Below are 22,792 nucleotides of genomic sequence, written 5' to 3' on the forward strand. Positions count from 1 at the left end.
TCATATATGGCCTTTATTATGTTGAGCTATGTTCCCTGTAAACCAATTTTGCTGAGGGTTTTTAACATAAATAGGTGTTGAAATTCGTCACACTTTTTCTGCCTCTAGTGGGATGATCGTGTGATTTTTACTTTTCATTTTGTTGATGTGGTGTATGATATTGATTTGTGACTGTTAAACTATCCCTACATCTTTGGACCAAATTCCACTTGATCATGGTGAATGATCATTTTAATGTATTGTTGAACTTGGCTTGCTAATATTTTGTTGAGGATTTTGCATCTGTGTTGATCAGAGATACTAACCTGTAGTTTTCTTCTTTTGTAGTGTCTTTGGTTTTGGTGTCAGAGTAATGCTGATCTCATAGAATTAATTTGGGAGCTTTCCTTCTAATATTTTTGGGGGGAATAGTTTGAGAAGAATACATATTCTTTATTTTTTTAAATTTATTTTAGTATTAACTCTTCCTTAAATGTTTGGTACAATGCACCTGTAAATCCATCTGGTCCTAGACTGTTGTTTGCTAGGAGTTTGATTACTGATTGAGTTTCACTGCTAGCAGTTAGTTTGTTCAAATTTTCTATTTCTTCTGATTCAGGTGTGGACTTTTACATGTTTCTAGGAATTTATTCATTTCCTCTAGGTTGCCCAATATAATTTTCATAATATTCTTATAATCCTTTGCATTTCTGTGCTATCAGTTGTTATTTATCCTCCTTCACTTCTGATTCAGTCCTTTCTCTTTTTTTTTGTTGCTGAATCTGGCTAAAGGCTTATCACCTTTATCTTTTCAGAGAACCAGTTCCTAGTTTCACTGACATTTTCTTTTTTTCTTTCTTTTTTTTAAGTCTCTATTTCTGCTCTAGCCTTAATATTTCCTTCTATTAGCTTTGAGCTTTGTTCTTTCTATAGATTTCTTAGATGTAAGGTTAGGTGTTTGAGATTTTTCTTGTTTCTGATTTAGGCTTGTATTGATACAAACTTCCCTCTTAGAACTGCTTTTTGCTGCATCTCAAAGATTTTGGACAGTTGTATTTTCTTTTATCTCCATAGATTTTATTCCCTCTTTGACTTTTTTTTTTGTTATTGTTGACCCATTGATTGTCTACTAGCATGTTGTTTAGCCTCTGTGTATTTGTGTTCTTTCTAGATTTCCTCTTGTGATTGATTTCTAGTGTTACACTGTTGTGGTCAGAAAAGATGCTTGGTAGGATTTCAGTCTTACGGATTTTATTGAGATATGTTTTATGGCTTAACATGTGATCTGAAAATGTTCTGTGTGCACTTGAACATATATTCTGCTGTTTTCAGGTAGAATGTTGTATATATATCTGTTAGGTCCATTGGTCTAATGTGTTGTTCAAAGGTACTGTTTCCTGTTGATTTTTTTCTCTGGATGGTCTTACACTGATGTAAGTGTTGTGTTAAAGCCACCTACCATTATTGTCAATTTCTCCCTTTATGCCTGTTAGTAGTTGCTTTATATTTGGTTGTCCAGTGTTGGGTGCATAGACATTTACAGCTGTTACATCCTCTTTTTAGAATGTTCCCTTTATCATTATATAATGCCAGGCTTAGACTTTAAAACAGAGACTGTAACATAAGACAGATTTATGTGAACTAAATATTGCTACCTTGGCTTTCTGTTTCACTGCTGTTTGCATGGAATCTTCTTCCATCCATTAAGTGTATACATGTCTTTAGGTCTAAAGTAAGCCTCTTATAGGCAGCAAATGGATAGGTCTCTCTCTCTCTCTTTCTTTTTTTTTTTTTTTAAATCTTTTCGGTCACCCTGTATCTTTTAATTGTAGCATTTTGTCTTTTTACCTTTAAAGTAATTATTCATAGGTATGTTCTTATTGCCATTTTGTGACTTACTTTCTGGTTGTTTTTCTCCATTCCTTCTTTTATTCTCTTCCCTTTTGTTTTGATGGCTTTTTGGTGTTACACTTTTAATTCCTATCTCCTTTTTTGTGTGTGTTTATCTATTATAGGTTTTAGATTTGCAGTTACCATTAAGTTAATATATAACATCTTATGGGTATAGCAGTCTGTATTAAGTTGAGGGTCACTTAAGTTCAAACAGATTCTAAAAGTATGAAATATTTACTCCCCTACCCACATTTTATGAATGTTATATTTTATATAATTTTATTTTGTGTATCCTTGATTTAGTATTGTATGTATAATTCATTTTACTGCTTTTGTGTTTTCATCGCCATACTGGTTTTTTAAGAGATTTTGCCTACCTTTATTATTTATTTTTATTTATTCATGAAATTTCTTCCTTTCATAATTGTCTTACTGTTAGGGCCTTTTCTTTCCACTCAGAATTCCTTTCAACATTTTGTGTAAAGCTAGCTTAGTGGTAATGAACTCCTTTAACTTTTGTTTGTCTGGGAAACTCTATCTCTCCTTTTATTCTAAATGATTATCTTGTTGGAGAGAGTATTCTGGTTGCAGGTTTTTTCCTTTAAGCACTTTGAATATATCATGACACTGTCTTCTAGCCTGCAAAGTTTCTACCAAGAAATCAGCTGATAGCCTTATGGGGTTTCCTTTGTATGCAACTGTTTTTGCTCTTGTTGCTTTTACAATTCTTTTAATAATTAATGAGGCAGAAAGTAATGATAATGTAGGGAGACGTGGCTTTCCTTAGATGCTCTGCCTCCTGAATATGGAGGTCTGTTTCTTCCCTCAGGTTAGGGAATTTTTCAGCTATTATTTTTTCTTTTTCTTCTTTTTTTTTTTTTTAAACAGCTATTATTTTTTCAAATAAGTTTTCTTTCTCTCTTTTCCTTCTGAGATCCCTATAATGCTTATGTTATTATGCTTGATGAAATCATGGAGTTTCCTTATCTTCCTTCCTTCCTTCCTTCCTTCCTTTATTTATTTATTTATTTATTTATAGTGCAGCTTAGTTGCTTTCCATTACCGTTTTACAGATCACCACTCTGTTCTTTTCAATCCTTTGTTCTGTTGATTCCCTCTAGTGTGTTTTTTTCCCCCCATTATTGAGTTCATCTCTGTTAGGTTATTTTTTTAATTTTCTATCTTTTTGTTGAAGATCTGCGATCTTTTTTTTTTTTTTTTTTCCTCAAGTCCCTTGAGTGGGGAATATCTTTATGACCGTTACTTTGAATTCTTTATCAGGCATAGTGCTTATCTCCATGTCATTTAGCTTTTTTGCTGCGATTTTTTTTCTTGTTCATTCATTTGGGATATAGTCTTCTCTCTCCTCATTTGTTCAAACTCTGGTTCTGTGTATTAAGAAGGTCAACTCTGTCTCCTGGTCTTGAAAGTAGTGGCCTTATGAAGAAAAGCTTCTGTGCCCTGGAGCCCCGTGCCCCCGAGCATCAGAACAGGCACTACAGGGGTGTCTTTGTGGGCTCTGTGCACCTGCTGTTGTGGCCCAGTCACATTTGCCTTTAGTCCAGTTGGCTATAGTGACCTGTCTTATTTTGCTTGCTATGGGCACATCATACCAGGTTTGGTCCTGCACCACTGAGAGGCTTGAGACTACTGTATGGTTGTATGTGGGAGGTGTCTACATCTAGTTTGCCTTAGCTATGGGCATTTCAAAAGGCAGGGCACTTTCCCTGTGGGGATTCCTGAGAAGCTTTTTTTGGTGGGAGGGGTGGGCAGTCAGAGTAGATATCTATACCCAGTCCGTTTGCTGTAGCTGCAGGCACACCAAGTGCAGAGCACTCTCCTGGGGTGGCCAGCTCACAGGTTTGGTTGCTGGAACTGTGGGTGTGCTGGTGTGTGGGGTTATCCCTGCCTCTACCCAAGAAAGAGTCACTTTGCAGTGGTGCTAGTCCTTGCTGGGGCTGTTTGCTGGATGTGGTGGGCACGAGCTGCTTTTCGGGGATACCCACCAAGTTGTGGGTGTGGGCTGTATGGGGAGGGTGAGGTATATAGTGCTAGTGAGATAGGTGGATAGGGTTTACACAGATTCCCACATGTGTCAGGCTATTTAGGCTAGGGGAGAGGAAGTGAAGTGGTGCCTGCGTATACTTTTGTTCTTGGAGAAGTTTCCTGAAGATTCCTGCCCCTCCAGCACTTGTTCTGTGATTAGTAAATAAGTCTCTTTCTGTGTATACCACAGGCACTTTTCAAATTGCTGCTTCTATGCTGTATCTAGGCTGGGATATTTATTATAGGTTTTTTGTTTGGGGTTATTTTAGGGCAAGGACAGTTTCCCATTGTGCTTTAGCTCTTCCAGAGCTAAGCCTGCTGATTTTTAAAGTACCTGGAGTTAAACCCTGCTGACTTTAACAGCTTTCAAAGTTAAGCCTTACTGGTTATCAGAGCCAAATGTTATGGGAGCTCATCTTTGCAGTGTGGTTCCCTAGTGCCTGGGGTACCTGGCATGGAGTCTGATCATCTCACTTCTCCACACTTGGGATGTCGCTCCTCTCTGTTTTAGTCTCATCCAGTGGGGTTTGGTTCCAGGGCAGCTCTGTCCCATTCTGCCCTAAAGAGGGCAGAAGATTTGGTCTTTCCACAGTTAACTTTGGGTGCCAGACTTTGGGTCGTTTTTCAGAGTGACTTGCACAGATAGAGCTGTTATCTTGGTGTATCTGTGGAAGGAGTTGAGCTCAGGATGCTCCTACCACTCCATCTTCCTGCTCCCCCCAACTCCTGTTATTTCCTTTTCAATGAACAGATCTCACGGCCTTATATGAAGGGGTTTAAATAATTACAAAAGGAGTTTGAGTAAAAATCACTTGAAAATTACTTGCAGACATGATGAACACTTTTTCTTAAATATTTCAGTGTTCTTTAATAAAGGGGATACTCCCTAACTATAATGCAGTTGTAAAAATCAGGAAGTTAAAAGTGATGTGTTATCTAATATAGTGACACTTTATTCAAACTTTGAAAAAAATCAGATCCAAGATTCAACCCAGGATCAAACATTGCATTTAGTTGTCCTTTATCATCAGTTTTTAAAAATCTGGAACAGATGCTTGGTCTTGGTCTTTTATGCTCTTGCTATTTTTGAAAAATGTATATCAGTTATTTTGTAGTAAGTCCTTGATTTGAATCTGTCTGGTTTCCTCAAGACTGGAGTTATACATTTTTGTCAGGAATGTTAGAGAAGCAATGTTATGTCTTTCTCAGTGCATAATAGGAGGAGGCACTTGATAGCTTTTTGTCCCATGATTGGTGATAATAAGTTAGTTCACTTGATATTGGTAGACCATTATAAAGATGCTTTTCCATTATAGGTACAGGCATACCTCAGTCATATTGCAGGTTTGGTTCTAGACTACAGCAATAAAGCAACTACTTCAATAAAGCAAGTCAAATGAATTTTTTGGTTTTCTAGTGCATCTAAGTTATGTTTTTATTATACCATGGTATATGAAGCATATAATAGCATTATGTCTAAAAAAGCAATGTGCATAATACCTTAACATTTTATTACTAAAAATGCTAATCATCTTAGCTTTCAGTGAGTCATAATCATTGATCAACATAATAATGAAAAATTTTGAAATATTGTAAGAATTACCAAAATGTGATAAAGAGACATGAAGTACCAATAGATTCAGTTTGTAAAAAAAAAAATCAATATATATGATATGTGATAAAAACAAAACACAATAAAATGATATATGCATGCATTACATATGTTGGGGGAGGTAATTTGACATTATGTAAATACCAGTCTTGTGCTTGCTCATTTTGGCATTTATTAGTGATTCTTTCTTGAATCGGTTATTACTGTAATGGCTATCAAAGCAGTATCCATATTTACATTAATATTTCCAGGGAAGAGGTACAAACCTGTAATACTCTTTTCAGGTCGGCTTCCGTCTCACCAGAGCCCAGGTGTGCCGTTAACCCTTTAGTCACACATTCTGATGTGCACACATGTGGCAGTGACCAATAACATATTCTACTCCTCCTAGAGACTGCTTGTATTATGGGGCTGTAGTCCCTACGTTGAGACAAATATGAATATACATGCATGCCATTATAGAAGAATGATGGCATTTTTTCCATTTTTCCCCCCCCTGAATATATCTTTTAGAGTTTAGCTTACTAAACGATTGCTCTGTGGGGATTAATTTTGTCATCTGTATAGTATATCATGATAATTAGATAAGTTTTTTTTTTTAACTTGTAAATTCTCTCAACAATTAAACTAGAGGAGGAGTCTTTTTGAAAGATATTTTTCAATCTGATTTTTATTTTTTTTTTTTTTATTTTTTTTTTTTTTTAACAATTTTTTTTTTTTTTTTTTTTAAAGATTTTATTTATTTATTTGACAGAGATCACGAGTAGGCAGAGAGGCAGGCAGAGAGAGAGAGAGGAGGAAGCAGGCTCCTGCTGAGCAGACAGCCTGATGCGGGACTCGATCCCAGGACCCCGAGATCATGACCTGAGCCGAAGGCAGCGGCTTAACCCACTGAGCCACCCAGGCGCCCTCAATCTGATTTTTAAATGTTATTTGTTAGGATCCGAGGTGTTGGAACAGCAGCTGTTAATATGTGCCTTGTGGCAGCTGGAGTTGCAGATGCCTATTATGAAATGGGAATTCACTGCTGGGATATGGCAGGAGCTGGCATTATTGTTACCGAAGCTGGTGGAGTACTATTGGATGTGACAGGTAAAATTATGGAACAGTAAAAGCATTTTTCTCTCTGTTGGACTTTCCTTTATATGTAGTTTTTTTCCTTTAATGTTTAATATATATTAGTATTTATTACATAAATTCTTAAAGACAAAACAAAAACAAGGCATGTAGTTTTCTGCAAAATAAGAATAACAAATTGAGGGGCGCCTGGGTGGCTCAGGGGGTTGATCCTCTGCTTTCGGCTCGGGTCATGATCCCAGGGTCCTGGGATCGGAGCCTGCATTGGGCTCTTTGCTGAGCAGGGAGCCTGCTTCCCTCTCTGACTCTGCCTGCCTCTTTGCCTACTTATGATCTCTGCCAAATAAAATCTAAAAAAAAAAAAAAAGCAAAAAATAAAAAACAAATTTAGAGATAGAGGCAAGGATAAGAAGCTAATTATAATGTAGGATTAATAATGATAAATGATTAAGCCTCTTCAGACATGAGTATCAGGAACTCTTTTTTTTTTTCCATCTTGAATTACTTTATTTTAAAATCACTTATACATGTGTAAACATAAAACCAAATTTAAGATACAACTATGAAACCAAAACATTTTTTTTTTTTAAAGATTTTATTTATTTATTTGTCATAGAGAGAGAAGCGAGAGCAAGCACAGGCAGACAGAGTGGCAGGCAGAGGCAGAGGGAGAAGGAGAAGCAGGCTCCCTGCCAAGCAAGGAGCCCAATGTGGGACTCGATCCCAGGACGCTGGGATCATGACCTGAGCCGAAGGCAGCCGCTCAACCAACTGAGCCACCCAGGCGTCCCGAAACCAAAACATTTTCAAATTAAAAATAAACCAAGCTATACAACAAAGAAAATTCAAAAGTATAATATTAATTCAATATGACCGTTAATATTGTCCAGAATCTGTAACAGTGCTTGCTGTGGCCGTAGTTCTTTTACTTTCAGATGTGTGTTCCATATAGTGAGCTGGAGCGTGACTCAGTTTGTCAAAATCTTCGTTTTGTCCCTGGCGTGAACACATTACTTAAATATGAACGCTATCTCCATTCTTTCCCCATTAGTCCAGGTTAAATAAATGTTGTACACCGGAACTCTTTTTTTTTTTAAAGATTTTATTTATTTGACAGACAGGCATCACAGGTAGACAGAAGGCAGGTGAAGAGAGGAGGAAGCAGGCTCCCCACGGAGCAGAGAGCCCGATGTGGGGCTTGATCCCAGGACCCTGAGATCATGACCTGAGCCGAAGGCAGAGGCTTTAACCCACTGAGTCACTCAGGTGCCCCAAGATGGTGAAAATTTTTTAAGTGAAGAGTGAACCTGGGCTAAAAGTATTCACCAGTGATCAGGGAGAAAAGCAATGAAGAAGTAAAGAAATGGGAAGGAGAGTGATATGAAAATGCTGTGCTGTGGAGTCAGATTTCCTGTCCATAGATTCCCAAACATGAAAGAGGTAATAAGAGTAATAAAAAGATTAGAAAAAGAACACAGGAAAGAAGTAGATGAAGCTAATATTACATTGCATGTTAACTCATGAATTTAAATTTAGAAAAAAAAAATGACATTTTTCAGACTGGTATGATTGAGAGTCCCCCCCCCCCCAAAAAAACTCTGGTATTTACTAAAAGATTCTTAAAACTCATTTATGTATTGCCAAAGCTTAAACATTATGATAATGACAGTTTTTTTTTTTTTAAAAGAAAACAAAGTATTAAAATGCTATGATTGACCAATACACATACTATACTAGTTTTACAGGAATCATGTTTGGTTTGATTTTAGGTGCATCATTTGACTTGATGTCACGAAGAATAATTGCTGCGAATAATAAAACCTTAGCAGAAAGGATAGCCAAAGAAATTCAGGTGATACCACTTCAAAGAGACGATGAAGAGTAATTGCAGCAGCACCACGTAGTCACAACTGTTTCGCCCCATATTTGCTGACACACTGACGGTGTTATAAAACTTAGGGTGTTTGTTTCGCGTGTGGAATATGTTTGGTTTAAATTCTTTGAAATCCAGATGAAAAATAGGATTTTGTTTTATATTTTACTAAGACTGGGGATGAAAGAACAGAGGAAATATTTCATTGCTTTAAAAAATTTTGTGTGTAAGAATGTGCTTTGGGGAAAAACACACAGGCAGTTGATGAGAGAAGGTATCAATCACATCAACTGCAATAGTTAGCAATTTAGAGTTTCTGAGTATGTATGAGCCTCTGAAATTGACTATGTGCATAGCATTCTTAATTAGAGAGGTAACTTTTTAGAAAAGATTTTCTCCTTAGTTCCCAAAGCCATATTTAATTAAATTTGTAAGTCTATAATGGGTACTTCCTAGACCAAGGTATTTTTCTTTGCAGAGAACCTAGTTTTACTCGTCAGTGTTCACATAGCACCTAGCAGAGTATCTGTCAAATATGGGCAATTAAAAAATAAGCATTGAAAGAATAAATATTTTGGAGGTAACAATTCCTACTTATAACATACATAAAGTAATGAGCTCACCACTCTTTATTTTTATTTTAGGTTTTAAAGTAAAAATTATCCCATCATCGTTTTCATGTTTAACATCATTCCTTTTAACATTTCACATTGCCATACCATTTCAATTACCATATTGCCAGATATCATTTCTAATTGTGGGCATTTCTATAGTTAATATATTTTCTAAGACCCTGCATTACAGTATTTATTTGGATTCAAGAAGCTGTTTCAAAAAAGCATTCTCATCAGCTATGTACTTTTCTACTATAATTAGATACACTGTAAAATTGTACCGAATTCAATATTCATGTTTTAAAGATGTTCACGCTTCATGGTTGTGCCAAGGAAAACCTAGAACCTGGCAGATATACTTTATTGTTAATATTGAACTATGTTTTTTTCCCCAAATTTCTTAATTTCTTTGCTACCAGATTCGATTCAGTCTTAAAATATTCCTTAATAGTCTTTGGCTTATGAAACTCGAAGAAAATTGTTCTGGTTTATAGATGTTTTAAAAGGTTGATTGACTGCTTAGCCTTGTCCCTAGGCTCTTGAACAGAAGATTATTTAAGGTCTCATGTGAGCCTTGTATTTGATAGAATGAAAAGTGCATCTGTAAAGTAGGAGGTTATTTTATTGTTGTGCACATCTAATATATTTAAAAATATACTAAGATTTGAGTATTATACTGTATTTGTGCTGTTGTCATGTGCAGTAAAAATATCTTGTACTATATTACTCTACGGTTAATTTTTCAATTAAATTTATTTTAATTAAGACTGATGAAAAATTTTAAGTAACTATGATTGAATGTTGTTAAAATTTTTGGTTTAAAGTACTTCTAGGTGTTTTGTGTTGAGTTGTAAATATTTGACATTTGCAGTTGTGATTGATTATATGTTCTTGGGGGTTTTTTGCCTGCTGTTTTCCCAGCTTTTCTAAAAGACTTGACTTAATTTTTTATTCTAAATGCAATTAGATAATCAGTGGCTGAAATTTCTTTGGATGTTGAAAAAGGATTGGCAAGTGAGTTATCCAACAATAGTTTGAAAATTTGAGTAATAGTTCATCTGTCCAACTCTTTTACAGTTTCTTCTAGTATTTACCTCCATCTTTTTAAGGAGGGATATATTGTTACATATTTATGGGTTTTATTCATTATCTGTTAACTTGCTGTTATAGAAGATAAGGATTTTGTACTTTTAACTCACCCGTGAGTTACCTTTACCTCTTCCTTTTCATCCTCCTATTACAAGAATATCTTTCTTGTTACTGTTAAATTTATATCCAGTGTTTAACTTAGGACTTTTATTCACTGGTTAGCTAACTAGTAGTGTGTTATGATTATATTTTCTCTCCTGTGCAACTTGTTCTTCCTGAAATCAATACATTTTCCCCAGGATTGTAAAACCTCTTTGTTTCCTACTTGTCCAACCTTAATCAGGTATTCTGTTCTATTAGCACTGTTTTCTTTTCCTCTTATAGATACACTTTTGGGGGCCCTTTTCCTTTTCTTCCAGTGTAAACTGGTTACTGGCTAAGTAAGTATGCTGCACCACAGCTCTGGCCCTTCTTTTTATTTCTCTTGTGTTCAGTCATCTTTGTCCTTGATCTTCCTGCTCATTCTCTCATTTTGGTGCACCCATCTTCCAGATGCTTAGAGGTAAGGTTTTGAAATCTCCCAAGAAAATGTCTGTCCCTTCATTGATAGTTTGGGTAGTTTTGTTTTGTTTTGTTTTAAGATTTTATTTATTTGTTTGACAGAGAGAGATCACAAGTAGGTAGAGAAGCAGGCAGAGAGAGAGGGGGGGAAGCAGGCTCCCTGCTGAGCAGAGAACCCAATGCAAGGCTCTATTTCAGGACCCTGAGATCATGACCTGAGCCGAAGAAGACAGAGGCTTAACCCACTGAGCCACCCAGGCACCCAGTTTGGGTAGTTCTAAAATGCTAGCTTGAAAACAGTTTTCCCTCAGAATTTGCCTCACTTCAGAATTGAGGATGAGAAGTCTTTCAATTTTCAATCCATTAACCAAGTCTCTTTTTATTGAAAATATTAGAAAACTCCTGAAATCAAAAGAAAATCCTAAATTTCCTAGTGATAGGAATTTTTTTTTCATCCATTGTACTAATTAGTTATTCATATCCTTTCATTCTGGGAATTTAAGTCCTTTAGTGTTTTGCTTCTTTCATCATTTCCTCCCTGCCTCATTCTCTGTCCTCTTTCTGGAATTTCTATTATTCAGGTATTGGACCTCCTAGATTTATCCTCTTATTTTCTATTTAACATCTCTTTGCTTTTGTTTCTAAGGGACTTCCTTATCTTCCTACCCCTTTATTTACTTTTTTAATGTTATGCCATTCCTTAATTCTTTCTCTGTCATTATCCCTTGAAAGTTCTTCAGTTTTTCAGGGTTTATTTTAATGAAAATATAACATTAAAATTTGCATGTACAGGTCAAGCACTGCTTATAGGGAAATCTATAGCCTTCAATGCAAGGTAAAACAAAAACAAAAAACAGTATAAGGATTGATTGCTTGTGGAACATCAGTAATAGCAATGGAAGACATTAGGAGAAGGAAGGGAAAAGTGAAGGGTGGTGAAATTGGAGGGGGAGATGAACCATGAGAGACTGTGGACTCTGAGAAATGAACCAAGGGTTTTAGAGGGGAAAGGGGTGGGGGGTTGGGAGAGCCCAGTGATGGATATTAAGGAGGGCACATATTGCATGGTGCACTGGGTATTACATGTAAACAATGAATCTTGGAGCACTACATCAAAAACTAATGACATACTATATGGTAACTAACGTAAGAAATTAAATGAGAAAAAAAATGGATTGATTGGAGAAATAAAACTAATTCACTGTCTGATTTCCCACTTAGGTTATTTGCAGATCCTTTTGGATTTTCTAATTAGTGTCTTTAGTAGTGTTACTAGAGATAAGGTCAAAGTACAAAATATTTGTGTAAGCTAGAAACACATAAGATAGCTTTTTAAGTACTATGGATCTTCATTAAATACTATCCAATATTTGTCTAATGAAAGATGTACAAGAGCTCAGCACAGAAAAAGTATAAAACATAACAAATTTTTAAAAGATCTGAATAGTAATAATATACATATTTATTGTTTAGAACACGATTTTTCCATTGTTAATTCCTGTCAAATTGATGTAAATTGAATGCAGTCCACCAAATACTAATGGTTTGGGTGAGGTCTTGAGGGCTAACAACTTACCTGGAAATATAGAGAGCCAAAAATAGCAAAGACCATCTTAAAGCACAATAGTGAAGTTAAAAGACTATATAAATAGAAGTGGAAATGGTGTGGGGGTGGAGGGGAGCCAGGATAGCAATGCTTATATCACACAAAGTAGACTTTAAAACAAAGACTAGGGGCGCCTGGGTGGCTCAGTGGGTTAAAGCCTCTGCCTTCGGTGTTAGAATCCCATACTATTATTATATCAATGTCAAATTCTCCCTTTATGCCTGTTAATAACTACTTGATGTACTTAGGTGATCCAATATTGAGTGCATAGATACTTAAAACTGTTATACTCTCTTGTAGAATTGACTCCTTTATCATTATGTAATGCTCTTCCTTTGTCTCTTGCTATTCATTGTTTTATTATTACTATTTTTAAAAGATTTTATTTATTTATTTGACAGAGATTACAAGTAGGCAGAGAGGCAGGCAGAAAGGGAGATAGGAGACAGCAGGCTCCCTGCTGAGCAGGACCCTGGGATCATGACCTGAACGGAGAGCCTGCTTCCTCCTTTCTCTCCCTGCCTGCCTCTCTGCCTACTTGTAATCTCTGTCTGTCAAATAAATAAATAAAACCTTTAAAAAAGGGGCGCTGGGGTGGCTCAGTCATTAAGTGGTTGTCTTCGGCTCAGGTCATGATCCCAGGGTCCTGGGATCAAGCCCCACATCAGGCTCCCTGCACAGCAGGAAGCCTGCTTTCCCCTCTCCCATTCTCTCTGCTAGTGTTCCCTCTCTTGTTGTCTCTCTGTCAAATAAATAAATAAAATCCTTGAGAAAAAAAAATTTTTTAAATGAAAAAAGAAAAATACACTACAGGGAATCAAGAGTCTTAGTGGATGCAGAAGAATGTATCAGCCATTTGGGGGATAATGGAAAGCACCCAAGCTGAACAGCAAAAAGAAAAAAAGAATTTTTAAAAATGAAAGGTTAGGGGAGCTTTTGGACAACATCAAGTGAACATTTACATTATAGGTGTTCCAGAAGGAGTTAGAAAAAACTTATTTGAAGAAAACTTATTTGGCAGAAAACTTATTTGAAAGAAAGAATGGCTGAAAACTTCCCTAACCTAGGGAAGGATACTGACCTCCAGCTCAGGAAACAGAGTTCCAAATAAGATGAGCCCAAGGAGGTCCACCCAAAAACACACAATAGTTTAAACAGCAAGGGCTAAAGATAAAATTAGAGTTCTGAAAGCATCAAGAGAAGCAAAAAAGTTAAGCACAGGAAACTCCATAAGGCTATCAGTGAATTTTTCAGCAGAAACTGCTGACCAGAGAGGAGTGGCACAGTATATTCAAAGAGCTTAAATGTACATCCAAGAATAATCACCCAGCAAGTTTATCATTCAGAAGTGAAAGAGAGGTAAGACTTGCACAGAAAAAAAGGTTAAGGAGTTCATCACCACTAAACAAGACTTAAAAGACGTTAAAGGGAATTTGGGGACCCTGGGTGGCTCAGTTGGTTAAGCATCTGACTCCTGATTTCAGCTCAGGTCATGATCTCAGGGTCATGAGATCGAACCTTACTCTGGGCTCTACACTTAGTGGGAAGTCTGCTTCTCTCTCTTTCTCTCTCTATACCTCCCTGCCCTCCCCCTGCTCATGCTGTATGTAAAATAAATATTTTTAAAATGCTAAAGGGAATTCTTTAAAGTTGGAAAAGGCCATAATTAGAAGTAAATTGTGAATTAAAAGATAAAAGTATAACATATTAAAAAAGTATGGAGGGGGATGAAAGAAGATATTTTATAATATGGTCAATGTGATCAAACTTAAATGACCATCAACAATATAGACTGCTATATACTTAGGAACCTATATATGAACCTTACGGTAACCACAAACCCAAAACCTATAGCAGGTACCCAAAAGATAAGGTGAAAGAGAGCCAAACAAAATACTATAGAAAGTTATCAATTACAAGGAAAGAGAGTAAAAGAAGTAACGAAAACAACCACAAAAACAAAAGCCAGGAAACGATTAACAAAAGTCAGCAAATACATTCCTATAATTTTTTTGAAAAATATTTTGAATACTTTCTTTAAATGTAAGTGGTCCAAATAATTCAATCAAATGATATAGAGTGACACAATGGATTAAAACACAAGACCCGTCTATATGGTGCCTGCAAGAGACCTCAGACCTAAAGACACATGCCATCTGAAAGTGAAAGGATGGAAAAAGATATACAATGTAAATAGAAGTGGAAATGGTGTGTGTGAGGGGAGGGGAGCCAGGATAGCAATGATTATATCACACAAAGTAGACTAAAACAAAGACTAGGGTCGCCTGGGTGGCTCAGTGGGTTAAAGCCTCTGCCTTCAGCTCAGGTCATGATCCCAGGGTCCTGGGATCGAGCCCCATATCGGGCTCTCTGCTCAGCAGGGAGCCTGCTTTCTCCTCTCTCTCTCTGCCTGCCTCTCTGCCTACTTGTAATCTCTGTCAAATAAATAAAATCTTTAAAAAAAATAATAAAGAATAGCAAAGGACAAAGGAAGAGCATTACATAATGATAAAGGAGTCAATCCTACAAGAAAGTATAACAGTTTTAAGTATCTATGCACTCAATATTGGAGCACCTAAGTACATCAAGTAGTTATTAACAGGCATAAAGGGAGAATTTGACATTAATATAATAATAGTATGGGATCCTAACACCCCACTTACATCAGTGGATACATGATACAGGCAGAAAAATAAAAGGAAACAGTGTCTTTGAATGACACATTAGAACTAATGGAATTAACATATATACAGAACATTACATCAAAAACAACAGAACACAAGTTCTTCTCAAGTGCACATAGAACATTCCCCAGAATAGATCATGTTAGGTCACAAAACCTCAATAAATTCAAGAATATGGAAATCATATGAAATCATGCATCTTTTCTGACCACAAAGGTATGAAACTAGATATCAAGAAAAAAAAAAAAAAAAGAAAGCACACACACACACACACACACACAGAGGCTAAATAATATACTATCAAACTGAAAATGGGTTGAAATCTAATGAGAGGTGGAGGAGTCAAGATGGCGGAGAAGTAGCAGGCTGAGACTACTTCAGCTAGCAGGAGATCAGCTAGATAGCTTATCTAAAGATTTGCAAACACCTGCAAATCCATCGGCAGATGGAGGAGAAGATCAGCAATTCTAGAAACAGAAAAACAACCACTTTCTGAAAGGTAGGATTGGCGGAGAAGTGAATCCAAAGCGACGGGAAGATAGACCCCGGGGGGAGGGGCCGGCTCCCGGCAAATGGCGGAGGAACGGAGCACAAAATCGGGACTTTTAAAAGTCTGTTCTGCTGAGGGACATCGCTCCAGAGGCTAAACCAGGGTGAAGCCCACGCGCGGTCAGCGTGGCCTCAGGTCCCGCAAGGCAGAAGGATTGGAGGTGTCTGAGTGTCGCAGAGCTTGCGGGTATTGGAATGGGGAAGCCGGCTACAGAGACAGAGCTGACAGTAAGCCCACAGCTCCGGGTTACCTTGAACCGGTCGCAGGCTTGGTGAGCTCAGAGCGTGGCCGGAGGTCAGGCAGACGGGAGTTACTGGGCGCTGTTCTCTGAGGGCGCACTGAGGACTGGGGCCCCGGGCTCTCGGCTCCTCCGGGCCGGAGACCAGGAGGCTGCCATTTGTATTCTTGTCCTCTGGAACTCTACGGAAAAAGCTCAGGGAACAAAAGCTCCTGAAAGCAAACCCGAGCAGATTACTCAGCCAAGCCCCTGGTAAGGGTGGTGCAATTCCGCCTGGGGCAAAGACACTTGAGAATCACTACAACAGGCCCCTCCGCCAGAAGATCAACAAGAAATCCAGCCTAGACCAAGTTCACCTACCAAGGAGTGCAATTTCAATACCAAGGAGAGCAGCAGAACTCCAGAGGAGGAGAAAGCGAAGCAAGGAACTCATGGCTTTCTCCCTGTGATTTTCTAGTCTGGCAGTTAATTTAATTTTTTTTCATTTTTCTTCTCTTCTTATGCTAAAAGTTTTTTTTAACTTTTACCCTTTTCTTTTTTAACATTTTTTAACTAGTTTATCTAATATATATATATATTTTTCTTTTTTATACTTTTCTTTATTCATTTTCTTTTTTTAATTCTTTTTTTTTTCCCTTCTTCTTTCTTTCTTTCTGAACCTCTTTTTATCCCCTTTCTTCCCCCTCACGATTTGGGATCTCTTCTGATATGGTTAAAGCATATTTTCCTGGGGTTGTTGCCACCCTTTTAGTATTTTAATTGCTCCTTCATATACTCTTATCTGGACAAAATGACAAGGCGGAAAAATTCACCAAAAAAAAAGAACAAAAGGCAGTACTGAAGGCTAGGGACCTAATCAATACAGACGTTGGTAATACGTCAGATCTAGAGTTCAGAATGACAATTCTCAAGGTCCTAGCCGGGCTCAAGAAAGGGATGGAAGATACTAGAGAAATCCTCTCGGGAGATTTAAAAGCCCTTTCTGGAGAAATGAAAGAACTAAAATCTAACCAAGTTGAAATCAAAAAAGCTATTATTGACGTGCAATAAAAAATGGAGGCTCTCACTGCTAGGATAAATGAGGCAGAAGAAAGAATTAGCGATATAGAAGACCAAATGACAGAGAATAAAGAAGCTGAGCAAAAGAGGGACAAACAGCAACTGGACCACGAGGGGAGAATTCGAGAAATAAGTGACACCATAAGACAAAACAACATTAGAATAATTGGGATTCCAGAAGAAGAAGAAAGAGAGAGGGGAGCAGAAGGTATACTGGAGAGAATTATTGGGGAGAATTTCCCCAATATGGCAAAGGGAGCAAGCATCAAATTTCAGGAGGTTCAGAGAATGCCCCTCAAAATCAATAAGAATAGGCCCACACCCTGTCACCTAATAGTAAAATTTACAAGTCTTAGCGACAAAGAGAAAATCCTGAAAGCAGCCCAGGAAAAGAAGTCTGTAACATACAATGGTAAAAATATTAGATTGGCCGCAGACTTATCCACAGAGACCTGGCAGGCCAGAAAGAGCTGGCATGATATATTCAGAGCACTAAACGAGAAAAACATGCAGCCAAGAATACTATATCCAGCTAGGCTATCATTGAAAATAGAAGGAGAGATTAAAAGCTTCCAGGACAAACAAAAACTGAAAGAATTTGCAAATACCAAACCAGCTCTACAGGAAATAATGAAAGGGGTCCTCTAAGCAAAGAGAGAGCCTACAAGAGGTAGATCAGTAAGGAACAGAGACAATATATAATAACAGTCACCTTACAGGCAATACAATGGCACTAAATTAATATCTCTCCATAGTTATCCTGAATGTGAGTGGGCTACATGCTCCAATCAAAAGACACAGGGTATCAGAATGGATAAGAAAACAAAGCCCATCTATATGTTGCCTACAAGAAACTCATTTTAGACCAGAAGACACCTCCAGATTTAAAGTGAGGGGGTACAAAAGAATTTACCATGCTAATGGACATCAGAAGAAAGCAGGAGTGGCAATCCTTATATCAGATCAATTAGATTTTAAGCCAAAGACTATAATAAGAGATGAGGAAGGACACTATATCATACTCAAAGGGTCTGTCCAACAAGAAGATATAACAATTTTAAATGTCTATGCCCCCAACGTGGGAGCAGCCATCTATATAAACCAATTAATAATAAAATCAAAGAAACACATCAACAATAATACAATAATAGTAGGGGACTTTAACACTCCCCTCACTGAAATGGACAGATCGTCCAAGCAAAAGATCAACAAGGAAATAAAGGCCTTAAACGACACACTGGACCAGATGGACATCACAGATATATTCAGAACATTTCATTCCAAAGCAACAGAATACACATTCTTCTCTAGTGCACACGGAACATTCTCCAGAATAGATCACATCCTTGGTCCTAAATCAGGACTCAACCGGTATCAAAAGATTGGGATCATCCCTTGCATATTTCCAGACCACAATGCTCTGAAGCTAGAACTCAACCACAAGAGGAAGTTTGGAAAGAACCCAAATACATGAAGACTAAACAGCATCCTTCTAAAGAATGAACGGCTCAACCGAGAAATTAAAGAAGAATTGAAAAAAAATCATGGAAACAAATGATAATGAAAATACAATGGTTCAAAATCTGTGGGACACAACAAAGGCAGTCCTGAGAGGCAAATATATAGCGGTACAAGCCTTTCTCAAGAAACAAGAAAGGTCTCGGGTACACAACCTAACCCTACATCTAAAGGAGCTGGAGAAAGAACAAGAAAGAAACCCTAAGCCCAGCAGGAGAAGAGAAATCATAAAGATCAGAGCAGAAATCAATGAAATAGAAACCAAAAAAACAATAGAACAAGTCAACAAAACTAGGAGCTGGTTCTTTGAAAGAATTAATAAAATTGATAAACCCCTGGCCCGACTTATCAAAAAGAAAAAGAAATGACCCAAATAAATGAAATCATGAATGAAAGAGGAGAGATCACAACTAACACCAACGAAATACAAACTATTATAAGAACATACTATGAGCAACTCGACGCCGACAAATTTGACAATCTGGAAGAAATGGATGCATTCCTAGAAACATATAAACTACCACAACAGAACCAGGAAGAAATAGAAAGCCTGAACAGACCCATTACCAGTAAGGAGATTGAAACAGTCATTAAAAATCCCCAAACAAACAAAAGCCCAGGGCCAGACGGCTTCCTGGGGGAATTCTATCAAACATTTAAAGAAGAACTAATTCCTATTCTCCTGAAACTGTTCCAAAAAATAGAAATGGAAGGAAAACTTCCAAACTCATTTTATGAGGCCAGCATCACCTTGATCCCAAAACCAGACAAGGATCCCATCAAAAAAGAGAGCTATAGACCAATATCCTTGATGAACACAGATGTGAAAATACTCAACAGAATACTAGCCAATAGGATTCAACAGTACATTAAAAGGATTATTCACCACGACCAAGTGGGATTTATTCCAGGGCTGCAAGGTTGGTTCAACATCCGCAAATCAGTCAATGTGATACAACACATCAATAAAAGAAAGAACAAGAACCACATGATACTCTCAATAGATGCTGAAAAGGCATTTGACAAAGTACAGCATCCCTTCCTGATCAAAACTCTTCAAAGTGTAGGGATAGAGGGCACATACCTCAATATTATCAAAGCCATTTATCAAAAACCCACCACAAATATCATTCTCAATGGAGAAAAACTGAAAGCTTTTCTGCTAAGGTCAGGAACACGGCAGGGATGTCCATTATCACCACTGCTATTCAACATAGTGCTAGAAGTCCTAGCCTCAGCAATCAGAAAACAAAAGGAAATTTAAGGCATCCAAATCAGCAAAGAAGAAGTCAAACTATCACTCTTCGCAGACGATGATACTATTTGTGGAAAACCCAAAAGACTCCACTCCAAAACTGCTAGAACTTGTACAGGAATTCAGTAAAGTGTCAGGATATAAAATCAATTCACAGAAATCAGTTGCATTTCTCTACACCGCCAACAAGACAGAAGAAAGAGAAGTCAAGGAGTCAATCCCATTTACAATTGCACCCCAAACCGTAAGATACCTAGGAATAAGCCTAACCAAAGAGGCTAAGAATCTATACTCAGAAAACTAAAAAGTACTCATGAAAGAAATTAAGGAAGACACAAAGAAATGGAAAAATGTTCCATGCTTCTGGATTGGAAGAATAAATATTGTGAAAATGTCTATGCTACCTAAAGCAATCTACACATTTAATGCAATTCCTATCAAAGTACCATCCATCTTTTTCAAAGAAATGGAACAAATAATTCTAAAATTTATATGGAACCAAAAAAGACCTCGAATAGCCAAAGGGCTATTGAAAAAGAAAGCCAACGTTGGTGGCATCACAATTCCAGACTTCATGCTCTATTACAAAGCGGTCATCATCAAGACAGTATGGTACTGGCACAAAAACAGACCCATAGATCAATGGAACAGAATAGAGAGCCCAGAAATAGACCCTCAACTCTATGGTCAACTAATCTTCGACAAAGCAGGAAAGAATGTCCAATGGAAAAAAGACAGCCTCTTCAATAAATGGTGTTGGGAAAATTCGACAGCCACATGCAGAAAAATGGAATTCGACCACTTCCTTACACCACACACAAAAACAGACTCAAAATGGATGAAGGACCTCAATGTGAGAAAGGAATCCATCAAAATCCTTGAGAAGAACACAGGCAGCAACCTCTTCGACCTCAGCCGCAGCAACATCTTTTCCTAGGAACATCGCCAAAGGCAAGGGAAGCAAGGGCAAAAATGAACTATTGGGATTTTATCAAGATCAAAAGCTTTTGCACAGCAAAGGAAACAGTTAACAAAACCAAAAGACAACTGACAGAATGGGAGAAGATATTTGCAAATGACATATCAGATAAAGGACTAGTGTCCAAAATCTATAAAGAACTTAGCAAACTCAACACCCAAAGAACAAATAATCCAATCAAGAAATGGGCAGAGGACATGAACAGACATTTCTGCAAAGAAGACATCCAGATGGCCAACAGACACATGAAAAAGTGCTCCATATCACTCGGCATCAGGGAAATACAAATCAAAACCACAATGAGATATCACCTCACACCAGTCAGAATGGCTAAAATCAACAAGTCAGGAAATGACAGATGCTGGCGAGGATGCGGAGAATGGGGAACCCTTCTACACTGTTGGTGGGAATGCAAGCTGGTGTAACCACTCTGGAAAACAGCATGGAGGTTCCTCAAAATGTTGAAAATAGAACTGCCCTATGACCCAGTAATTGCACTACTGGGTATTTACCGTAAAGATACAAACGTAGTGATCTGAAGATGCACGTGCACCCAAATGTTTATAGCAGCAATGTCCACAATAGCCAAACTATGGAAAGAACCTAGATGTCCATCAACAGATGAATGGATCAAGAAGATGTGGTATATATACACAATGAAATACTATGCAGCCATCAAAAGAAATGAAATCTTGCCATTTGTGACAACGTGGATGGAACTAGAGCATTTCATGCTTAGTGGAATAAGTCAAGCGGAGAAAGACAACTATCACATGATCTCCCTGATATGAGGAAGTGGTGATGCAACATGGGGGCTTAAGTGGGTAGGAGAAGAATCAATGAAACAAGATGGGATTGGGAGGGAGACAAACCATAAGTGACTCTTAATCTCACAAAACAAACTGAGGGTTGCTGGGGGGGAGGAGGATTGTGAGAAGGGGAGTGGGGTTATGGACATTGGGGAGGGTATGTGCTTTGGTGAGTGCTGTGAAGTGTTTAAACTTGGCGATTCACAGATCTGTACCCCTGTGGATAAAAATATATGTTTATAAAAAATAAAAAATTATTAAAAACAAAAAAAAAAACAAAAAACAAAACAAAACAAAAAAGAAATCTAATGAGAAATAAAACACTTGGAGACAAATGAAAATACAAATTGTCTAAATCTTTGGGATGCAGAGAAATATTGGTAAGGGGGAAACTTATAGTGTTACAGGCCTACCTCAAGGAATAAAAATCTCAAACAATCTAATCTTAAACCTAAAGGAATGAGAAAAAGAAAAAAGAAAACCCAAGGTTAATAGAAGGAAGGAAATAATAAGAATCAGAACAGAAATAAATGAAATAGAGACTTTAAAAAAAATCCAAAACAATAGAAGAGATCAATGAAACCAAGAGTTGGTCTTTGAAAAGATAAACAAATTGATAAATGTTTAGCCAGACTCATCAAGAAAAAAAGGGATGGGACATAAGTAAAATCAAAATGAAAAAAGGAGAAGTAACAATCACATCACAGAAATACAAAGGATTATGAGACTGATATATAATTATGTCCCAACAGTTGGACAACGTAGAAGAAATGGACAAATTCCTAAAAACATACAATCTTCCAAAATAGGAAAGAAACAGAAAATCTGAACAGGCCAATTATTAATAATGAAATTGGATCAATAATAAAAAAACTCTCAACAAACAAGAGTCCAGGACCAGAATGGAGCAATGATGTCAGAGTAGGAGGTCCCTAAGCTCACCTTGTCCCACACTTACAACTAGATATTGCTGACATCTGAGTCAAACTAGTAAGTAATCTGAAGACTGGAAGAACATACTCCACAACTAAATGTAGAGAAGAGGCTACATTGGAAAGGTTAGGAAGGGAAGAAATGGTAGTTGGGGGCTTCCTGCAAGAGAGAAAAAGCTGTGGGCATGGAGGGGGAAAGCACCCGGGAGCCCATGTGGGGAAAATGAATCCCCATGTCCTCTGGCCTTGAAAAAACAGAGAAGATGAATTTAGGGAGTCTGTATAACCAGCAGGACATATAGCCTGGAGCTTTCAAAGTCAGCTGACTCAGCACTAGGACAGCTAGGAGGGCAAGTGATAGCTGGGTTACTACTCTTAGAGAGACTCTGTCCCACAGAGTGGCAACATAGAATCAAAA

The 22,792-nt window shown here is 37.5% G+C and overlaps 1 protein-coding gene across 2 annotated transcripts in view; it reads left to right on the forward strand.

The window, feature by feature from the left end:
- Positions 1–10,492, forward strand: part of IMPA1 (inositol monophosphatase 1) — a 35,086-nt gene extending 24,594 nt beyond the window's left edge. For both annotated transcript variants that reach the window (XM_045063160.1, XM_045063161.1), the window contains exons 8-9: positions 6,471–6,622; positions 8,377–10,492. In XM_045063160.1, the coding sequence (XP_044919095.1) occupies positions 6,471–6,622; positions 8,377–8,492 (268 nt within the window). In that variant the 3' untranslated portion in view covers positions 8,493–10,492. The remainder of the gene's footprint in view (positions 1–6,470; positions 6,623–8,376) is intronic.
- Positions 10,493–22,792: the final 12,300 nt, after the last annotated feature.

This window comes from Mustela putorius, unplaced genomic scaffold (genome assembly GCF_011764305.1).
Source record: "Mustela putorius furo isolate JIRA1106 unplaced genomic scaffold, ASM1176430v1.1 tig00003846_pilon_pilon_pilon, whole genome shotgun sequence".
NCBI lineage: Eukaryota > Metazoa > Chordata > Mammalia > Carnivora > Mustelidae > Mustela > Mustela putorius.